Genomic DNA, 10,578 nt, shown 5'->3' with positions numbered 1-10,578 from the left:
CGGGGATACTGAGCCACCAGGGGGCGATCAAGAGGGTTTGGCTTCACTGAGCAAACCTGGCACAAAGTTTAAAATGTGTTGGTTAATTAAACTTTTAAAGGACAGGATGGAAGCTGTGTTTCTAATAGTGCAAAGCTCTGTCTCCTTCTCCTGCTCGTCCTCTGTCAGTTTAATGGGCCTCAAGAAACGGCTCCTTTGTCGATTCTGTGCACGGCTGAAGAGCCCAAGACAAATTTCCCGCAGGATAATGAGGTTAATCTTGTGCCAGATCTGGAGGCTGGTAGTTAAAAATGAGTAAAAAAAAAACAAAGAACAAGAAGTTAGTGTGACCTTTCTCCTCTGTGAGAAAGGTCACACGAGCCTCCCTCTGCTTAACATGGCTCAACACGCTCATTTACCCACAATCCCTCAGTCCGTACAGGTGCTGCAGTCCCACTTCTTTCTGTCATCAGTCGAAAAAACACTGATACTTTTTAATACTTTATACAGTGATACTTTTATCTCTATTAACCTGTATCTGCATATGATTGGTGATAAACCCATTAGCCGACATGTTTCCTGAGCCTGCTCGAACGTGATTGGTCAAAATAGAAACCTTGAGGCTTCCAGGCCTTAGGATCGTGTCTCTCCGACAGATTCTGCACATTCACATGTAAAATGTATTTATAGAGATTATGGACAGTGACCAAAACCTTAACCGTGAACAATTCATGTCTAAACTTAACCGTAAACTAATCACAATGCACATTTTATACCTAATCACAAATTTAAACCCTGATCCTAAAAAGCAAACCCTTCAAAGAAGTAAGGAGAGGCCAAAATGTCCTCACTCCATGAAACACAAACACACACACACACACGCACGCACGCACGCACACACACACACACACGGTTTAAACATCACAAACACCCACTTTTACGCACGCACCAAAGACTTCGGATGTGGGCACCTGTTTTATTTTCATTAACCCTCCTCCTCTTCCTCACCCTCCTCTTTTCCTCCCTCCTCTTCCTCCCTCCTCCCTGAGCTCCAGCTGTGAGGGTGGGGGGGGCGGCATTAACCGTGCAGACCCCACCCCCCTCCCCTCCCATTGGTCCGGATGCGGGCTCCGGGCTGGCGGGAGGAGGCTGCTGCGCGGAGTGTGACAGCTTTGCAGCGGCTGAGCGCAGCTTGAGTCGCCGGCTGCTCAGCGGGGAGCCTCCTCTTCCTCCTCTTCCTCCTCTCTAATCTCTCCTCACACATATTATTCATGCTGCCGGATAAAGAAAAGCAGTGAAAGCCTCCTGGGGGTGGGGGGGAGGCGGGTTTCGTGCGATGCCTGAGCCGGGACCTGATGCGCACTGACCCGCAGCGTCGCTCCGCTGTCCGCACGTTGTTCCTCCGGCGCGTCCTCGACGCACCTGCCCGAGCGCGCCCGGCACCTGCAGGAGCCCGTGGAGGGATGTCGCGATGCTGTGCTCACGCAGAACTAAAACTTTGGTGTCGACGTGCGTGATCCTCAGCGGCATGACCAACATCGTGTGCCTGCTGTACGTCGGCTGGATCACCAACTACGTGGCCAACGGCGGACACAAAGTTGCGGAGAGCGGCGGCGGCGACGAGGCGCAGAGAAAGTTGGAGGAGGACGGGAAAGGAGAAACCCTGAGGATTATGGAGAGACTGGACCGACTGGAGAGCGTGGTCAACGAGCACATTAAAGGTCAGTGCAGTGGTGGGGGGGTCTGCTCAAAGGTCACGGCAGTGGAGGAAGCAGTGTCCGGGTTAAGGAGCCTCCAGAGAATAGTGGGAGCAATTTAAATGTACATTTCCAGTCCCTGCTCGAGAAATCCAGTTATTTGAAACATGTGTCCTTTAATCAATCCGTTGAAATACAGAAAATCAATTTTAATTACAGCGAGACTTTCAAATCAGTCGATATAAATATAATGATCACAAATTATCGGTTAATTTGAGGATTTTGCTCCTGAAAACACTTGATAAACAGTTAAACATGTTTCCAATCTGAGGTGGAACATTTAAACCAATAACGTGCTTCACCTCCTCCTCGCCTGCATGATGCTTTAGCATTTTATCAACATGTAGATTGAGCTTTCGTTGTATTGTAGAGTCCGACCGATGTGTCTGTTAGAGGATGAAACTATAGCAAACAGATGTGGGCCAAACAAAATGGATGTGAGCATAAAGTGGCCACTTGTGAAATTGCAAATTTGGCCCAAATATCCCAAAACATATGTGGGACTATTTGGGCAAAGATGCGTTTCTCTAGATGAGGTGGAACCTGGACGTGAACCTGAAGTGGCCCCTGTGGTAAATGGTGAATATGGTTCGGGCCGCCTTTGGCACTAACTTGTGGCCCAGATCTGGCAACAGGAGCAGACTGCCCAGGTTTCTCATGGTACATGTCCTGGGTGACAGTGGGACAGTGTGGGCCAGATATGGGCCAAAACTAGTTTGCTATGTGGGTATCGGTTGATTCGAGCATTGCAGTATACTGGCATTTTTGTCTGCGGATATAAATTAAGACAAGAATAGATAAAAGTTGTAGTTGTACTCAAGAAACAATGTAGAAAAGATTTGAATTTATGTTTACGTATATATTTGGTTGTAGTTGTGTACATCTGTTTTCTGTATTTATGATTATTTACAATAGGATTTATAGTCGATCTGGAAAATACCAATTGTCAATACATACGATATCTTAGGAATCGTTCTGTAGATGTTTGTATCTGCCGATATATCAGTATTTACTCCCTGATGTCGGTATCGGCCCCAAAAAATCCACATATACATAAAGACGCATGTATTCAAACACAGACACTTTAGTACAAACAGACAATAATGTGAAGACGTGAACAATAAAGCAGAAATAGAAGTTACTTGATATCAGTGTCACAGGAGTGAAGTTGTTTCCAGATGTAAAAGTTCAGCTCCGTCGTTAACGTCGCCCACGATCAACTTCTTGTGACGTCATAAATCCCGCTCGTCCCAGCAGGTCTCCGGACCGCGGAGAAGCTTTCCCTCCTCAGCAGGTTGACGTGGAAACAGCCTGAGCTCTGCTCGTACATCAGCTCGTACAGAGAAGGTCAAACATCTGAATTCACGGATTAATCACCTCGCAGGACAAAAGAGAAACGAGTCCATAGGTGATCACTGAAGTCTCCATGAGGATGAAAGTCCTGCTCAGACACAGCATCCAATCCACTGACAGCCACTGTCCCATTTTAATCTGTATTTGTATCATCGCCCCATTTTCAGCCGCCGCCGGCCAAATCTTAAAGTCCAGCCTAAATTGAGAAATCAGATTAGGTCGTTTGTCTCACAACAGTAATCAGGTCAGAGCTGGAGCAACTTCTCCATCACTGTCTGACCATGAAACTCACTTGACGTGATGTTTTCCTTCAGGTCAGTCTGTTCACTGTCAGTTTTGCTCATTGACTAAATGTGGTCTCTCGGGAATAACAGTCTTCTGTCTCCTCCGTATTTTAATTATCCTCCTCAGTGAGTCAACACGGCGAAGAAGTGGGACAAACTCGTCCTTTCTCCTCAGATAAATGGGACAGTACATGATCCACTAGCTGGATGTAGGAAAGAGGGAGAATGTGCAGTGAGATGATTAACGCTGGAGCCGTCTTCCTGTTTCATGGCTGATCGACGGCAGCAGGACGTCATCGCTGAGGGACACATGAGGCCGATAGACGCTTATCAATCATCTCTGGACCAATCCTGTCGATGCAGGATTCATTTACACCAGCAAAGGGGAGAGTGACATATACAGTGTAAGAGGATTGTTCGTGTAAGATACTGAAACAGCAGACACAGATAAATTAGTTGAGTAGTTCTTCTTCTTTGAAACGTCACCTGCATCTTTTCTTTTCTGTCATAAATCCAGACGTGAAAATGATCGTGTGTCAGGTCGGAGTGTCACTGTACAACAGGGGGCGCTGTGTCCCAACTGGAGGGGTTTAACAGTCTGTAGTGTCCCAGCGATTCAGCAGCGTCGAGACATTTCAGACGTAAATTGAAGAAGATGAAAACTTCCCCTAACACTTGATTTAAACCTGTTCTCTGCTGCGGAGCTCCGCCTCCTCTTTGTGCAGACAGATGTTTGTATGATTCCAAACCTGCTCGTCATTAACATGGAGGGAGGCACAGTGATGTGAGCTGTTCAGACATGCTAATAGAATCTGTATAGGCTCCGGGGTTACAGCGGGTGAGTGAATTTCTCCTCCGGAGTGCCAGGCACACTCCTCTACACTGCATCGCTCCTCGGAGCCGGTGCCAGATTCCATTATCGGCCCGGGGCTGATGTGTTTATGTGTTTATGCTTTGTCACTGATACAAGAAGACCAGACTGCAGAGCTGCAGGTTTGAATGAGGATAATTCAACGGTAAGAGGGAAAATACACAAACTGAATTTGGGTTTTTAGGAAAAATGAACTTTTTCAATAACAGAACTTTCACTGGCCTCGACTCAGAATCTGAAAAAATGAAATACGCAGTTTGGTAAGAGAAAGTAAAAAGTATGAAGGTAAGAACAACTTAAAAATAGTTACAATAATAAATGCACAGTAAGAAAATAGAAATTTGGAGTGGATGATGTCACAACTATTGGCATCATAGACTGTAAATAAAGTCTCCACTTCCTCCCACGACGCAGAAATGAAGCTGAACTATACAATCGATAACATCTTTTGATGATGACGTCATGTGGAGCCAGTAGCGATCGGGGCTGGAGCTGCGGTGATGAAGTTACACACGACAAAAACAACCAGTCATCAAATAACTAATGAAAACCAAACACCTGACGACGGGTCAGACATTTTGAAATGATATCTGAGCTTGAGTCGGGATTGGTCATGTGACTCGGCCATCGAATTCATTTTCTAGACTCCTCGTGCCTGTAACCTCGGGTTCGGGTCGGGCTCGTTTTTTACTTCGGGCTCAGTTGCGTGTTTAGTTCGAGAATTACAGCCGAACTACCTCAAATTATACTTCATCGAATTTAAGTGCCCTTAGATTTTTTTCTATTTTGCTGCATGTCCCATCAGCTAACGTGGAGGAAGTGGGGTTTATGAAATATACTGCAGCCAGCCACCAGGGGGAGATCAAGCTGAATTGGCTTCACTTTTTGCAACTTCACGTCGCTCATGATGGGAGAAGACGGAGAGGACTTATATCCCGTCTCCTCGTCTCTGTTGTCCAGACTCGTCTCTCTTCCCTCCACTCTTCCTCCCTCCCTCCCCCATCAATCAATTAATCAATCAATACATCAATCAGAATTTATTTCCACAGTTGTCATAAAACACCCCCGAGTCACCCATTGCTTTCAAAAAATATACTTGTTATAAATAAAAGACTCAGAACAAACAGGAACTGAGGAAACTCCGCCATTAATCTTATAAATGATCAATGAGGAAACACCAGAGGCAGAACACAAACATTTGAAATTCAGAATAACACAATAACAAAATAATAGAGAAGTGAAGAGAGCAAAATAGACTCACAAATTACAAAGTAAAAAAATGAGCAGAATTCTCTTTGCCAGCAGTTTAAACAAGTTCCTGGAAAACAAGTAGGAGAATCAGGAAACAGGCAGCAACTGCAACTACCTGCAGGTACACACACAAAATATTATGTGTGTGTTATATGAATATATGAATAATAATCTCAAGCACTAAATGTTCCTGTACTTGTACACAAAGGTGATGTCATACCTCAGCTCTATGTCGCGTCACCTCCTGAATCCTGAGAACTCACAGAATCTAAATGTTAAATACTAAATAAATAAATACTCGTCTGAATAATGAGTTTGAAATACAGAACTTAAAGTGAAGGTAGTTTTTATTCCCTCTGCACTGGATGTTTAATGCTCCGGTCTGTTTGTCTGTTTGGATTACATAGAAAACGACAGATTTCCATGAAACTCGTTGTACGGATGAAACACGGGACGAGAACGAACTCATTGTATTTTGTGAAGTTGTCCGTTTAGCCTTGGTGGAGATATGAGCTCTCAGAGTGGCCCCCTCCAGTTTCATGGTTAATTATCTCAGTCACACACATACTTTATTCTCAGAGAATAATTCATGGATGTTGATGAAAAGAATCTGACATATTTAGAGGACTGACGTGCGTGTGTGTGATTCGCTGCAGGGTGATTGAATTTAAAGGTCTCGTTGGAACTCGAGCTCTGCTGAGTGACGTTCGAGTTTCACTTGTAACTCACTTTATACGATGACTGACAACTTAAGCAGGTAGAAGTTGAAAGCTGCTCGGCGGTGGGCCTGCTGCACCTCCGCCCCTCCCTTGATAACCTTCCTCTGTGGAGCTGCTGGATCTCGTCTGGCCTTCTCAGCCAAAGCCAGACGCTGGCCTTCTCTTCAGAGATCTCCCTGGTGACTCTGTGCAGCTCCTCGCAGCCCAAGGTCTCAGAGCAGGTGTAACGTCGACCGATCTCCATCCGCCTCCTCTGCACCGGCTCTGACATATATCATCACACATCCTCATTGAGCTCCCGATGGCTGCGACAGCCAAAGAGACACAAGTTGTGTTTTATTCTAACTCTGAATGAACCAATAAGCTGCTGACGTGTTGACGAGCGGTTCGTCGACCTCTGACCTCACACAGCAGCTCGGTCAGCTTCCATGTTCGGGCCGTGTTTATTTGCTGCTGCAGCTTGAGGTTTGATTCAGAGTCGTCCTGTTGGGTTGAATATAAGATGACTGTGATGATAACACACACACACACACACACACACACACACACACACACACACACACACACACTTCTCTTTGAAGATACGACACAGCTTCAGACTCGTCCTGTAGGGAAACACATCCCGAGGTTTTATAACTGGAACAAGTGAAACATGAAACACTTGAGCAGAATGTAAACGTGGGGATTTAAATTCTGCTCCATTCTCTCGCTCCTGGAAACAGTCAGAATGTCACTGAGCGTTATTCTGTCTTTTCCGAATCCTGATCATCGGTGACTCCGGCAGCTCTTGACAGATTTGCTCCTCGGGTCCGTTTCTGCAGCGACGACATTTAAAGACACACAAGCCGACAAAAAACATATGCAGGCTACAAGAGGACAAACATCAGGGCCACGAACGACCTTTTAGTTTAAAACTGTCCCATGTGGACATCTGTAGTTTTCTAGTCCTCAAATATATTGTGATTATAAATCTAATCTAGTTTTTTGTTTTGGGAAACTGCAGCACTGCACCAACAGGAACATAATGAAAGAGTCATCGGGGGAAATCGGGAAATAAAACGGCTTTTGGCTTTCCTGATAAAATGATAATGAACCGTAATGAAAACAACAGAACGAGTCAAGTAATTAAGAAATGATGTATATTTAATCCTCTGTCAACAGACGTCTCGCTCGTGGCTCGTAACTGACCTTGGGAAACTGTTGTTTGCAGGATCCTGTTTAAATCTAACATTAAAACTGGAATAGGGAGAAAATGTATTAATGCAATCTGGTTCAAACTGATCTAAGATTAAAACCATCATAGTTAAAAGATAGTTTATTTATGTGGCAGGAAGTGAAGCCTCCTGTCTTCTGCCTCATGTCCTTCACACGTGATGACATCATTGTGTTTTAATACCTTCGTGGAAAACATCTTCACATCTCAAAAACTAAGAAATGCACAAAGTTCAAATAACGTATAGAGTGTTCCTGTTTTTATCTTTAGAAATATTTTGGATCAATATGTGTTTATGTGTTTATTTAACAAAATCTGATGGACAAGATTTTCATATTTTTTTAATATACAAGACAGTTTCAGTACTTTAATCATTTCTCGTGGTTTATTGATTTGTTTAACATGTTAGCTTAGGTTGTACAGATTGTCGGGATGTGACTCATTTGATATTACGAAGAAAAATACCGATATAGACACTGGAGGGACATTTCTATTGCAGACACTTGAGGGTTAACTCAATTTGATCATGTCATTATATATTTTATAATGTCTTATTTTAATTATATACAACATCGTCTACTTTTTTTTATATTTCTCTATATTAATACTGCATGTTTTTATCCCCTTTGCTGCTGCAGCACAGAAAATCCCCCCCGTTTAGGGACTAATGAAGGATTTTCTCATCTCTTATCTTAATTCCTAATTCCCAACACTTTGGCCTCGATGTGGAATAACGTTCAGTTTCCATCCGGTGAGCTCAGCGGTAATGAGATGTGCTGTGGTATCAGCTGGCTCCTCTGGCTGGTGCCGCGTTTCACTGCCGGCTGTGCCGAGGCCCCGGTGATGAACCTCCGGCATAATTTAACACATCGGTTCACAGCCACTCGTTCCCCACTCTGCGTGGATGTGAGACGATAAAAAGCACGAGAACGATTGTTTCCGAGGCACAGGATGGATCCGTGGCCTGGATATGAACACCAGGATCTGTCTCCTCATGTGCTGCTGACTTCTGATTGTTTGTTTCTCTCCTGCCAAGTACAAGTCTTATTTTTAGTCGTCTCTCTATGAGTCAACGCAAGTTGATCCATGTTGACAGTCTGCTGAACTGGAGGAGTGTGCAGTGCTGCAGTGTGGACTCCTAAGTGTGTGTGTGTGTGTGTGTGTGGTGAGTGTGTATCTGAGTGTACGTTGCGTGTCTGTTGTGTCATCAAACATGTATGACTGTGGTGTGAGATGGGATGTGGACGTCATGGCCGGTCTACAGAGCATGTGGATCGTTGCATGAAGAAAATACCACGACTGCAAATATCAGTGGGTCCAAGCTGCAACAACACAATAACACACAGGTGCACGGGGACATTACTGTAACACACAGGGACATTACTGTAACACACAGGGACATTACTGTAACACACAGGGACATTACTGTAACACACAGGGAATGTAACACACAGGTACACGGGGACATTACTGTAACACACAGGGACATTACTGTAACACACAGGGACATTACTGTAACACACAGGTACACAAGGACATTACTGTAACACACAGGGACATTACTGTAACACACAGGTACACAGGGACATTACTGTAACACACAGGGACATTACTGTAACACACAGGGACATTACTGTAACACACAGGTACACGGGGACATTACTGTAACACACAGGGACATTACTGTAACACACAGGTACACAGGGACATTACTGTAACACACAGGGACATTACTGTAACACACAGGTACACGGGGACATTACTGTAACACACAGGGACATTACTGTAACACACAGGTACAGGGGACATTACTGTAACACACAGGTACACGGGACATTACTGTAACACACAGGGACATTACTGTAACACACAGGTACACGGGGACATTACTGTAACACACAGGGACATTACTGTAACACACTGGTGCACAGGGACATTACTGTAACACACAGGGACATTACTGTAACACACGTGTACTGGGACATTACTGTAACACACAGGGACATTACTGTAACACACAGTTACACGGGGACATTACTGTAACACACGTGCACAGGGACATTACTGTAACATACGGGTACATTACTGTAACACAGGTACACAGGGACATTACTGTAACACACAGGGACACAGGGACATTACTGTAACACACAGGGACATTACTGTAACACACAGGGACACAGGGACATTACTGTAACACACAGGTGCACGGGGACATTACTGTAACACACAGGGACATTACTGTAACACACAGGGACATTACTGTAACACACAGGTACTCGGGGACATTGAAGCACATAAATCTGTTTTCTTGGCTCAGTTTTTCTGCCAGTTGCTCTGAGACGCCTCCAAATGAGGCTATTTATATGATAGGATATTTATTTATTTATATAAAGAGGAAAAGTGAGGGAACTGCTGGATCATAATAGACATTTGATATGAACATGTGCAATAAACACGCTGAGCAATGAAATGGGGGGAAAATCTCTCTTTCTTATGAAGTCACCCAGGATCTCAGCACCATCATCAGAGGTTTTGCACCAAATGAACCAGAGAAAACTACTTTCCTGTGTTTGTTTGTGTGATTGTTCGACAGAAGGATGATGAAAAAACTACTCAACCCATTTCCATTACATTCTGTGGAGGGGGTGGAGGGAGGGGGGGTGCGGATCTGAATAAATGGACAGATTCCAGAAGATTTTAGTTTCTCTTTCTCTGCAGCGTTTCCCCCAGAACTCCGTCACTTCGTTCCATATTGAGTGAAGAGTGACGTCTGTTCCTGTGAATGTTTCTCTCTCACATCAGCTACAGAAACGTTACCAGAGACGGATGCTGCGATAATTTAGTGACAGATCCTCGTCTCAACCCTCGTCTTCGTCTGTCAGGCGGAGGAGGTGCGACGCTCCCAATTCTACAAATGTCACTTTCGTCAGCACCTTCGTCAAACGGCTCCGTTCTGATGCTGGTGCACAGATTCTACAGTCGTGTGTCAGGGGAGTTCACACCCGTTAGTGGACGAAGCACAGACGGGATCCAAAAGGAGCTCACCTGCCCAGAACCACCGTTTTTCATTTTACTGGACATGATGAATTATGTCAAATAACTGATACTCCTTCTTCAACCGAACGAGGAGGAACTAGGTCCCCCTGGT

General features: G+C 44.6%; 1 protein-coding gene across 2 annotated transcripts in view; it reads left to right on the top strand.

The window, feature by feature from the left end:
• Window positions 1–1,090: 1,090 nt before the first annotated feature.
• galnt18a (UDP-N-acetyl-alpha-D-galactosamine:polypeptide N-acetylgalactosaminyltransferase 18a) overlaps window positions 1,091–10,578 on the top strand; it is a 93,646-nt gene continuing 84,158 nt past the window's right edge. Inside the window, exon 1 of one of the 2 annotated variants that reach the window (XM_035157204.2) lies at window positions 1,091–1,700. In XM_035157204.2, coding sequence (XP_035013095.1) covers window positions 1,451–1,700 — 250 coding nt within the window. In that variant the 5' untranslated portion in view covers window positions 1,091–1,450. The remainder of the gene's footprint in view (window positions 1,701–10,578) is intronic. The other variant, XM_035157205.2, reaches the window with a different exon arrangement.

Source organism: Hippoglossus stenolepis, chromosome 5 (genome assembly GCF_022539355.2).
Source record: "Hippoglossus stenolepis isolate QCI-W04-F060 chromosome 5, HSTE1.2, whole genome shotgun sequence".
Taxonomy (NCBI): domain Eukaryota; kingdom Metazoa; phylum Chordata; class Actinopteri; order Pleuronectiformes; family Pleuronectidae; genus Hippoglossus; species Hippoglossus stenolepis.
Note: the sequence above shows the minus strand (reverse complement) of the source record. Positions and strands in the feature narration are given on the sequence as shown.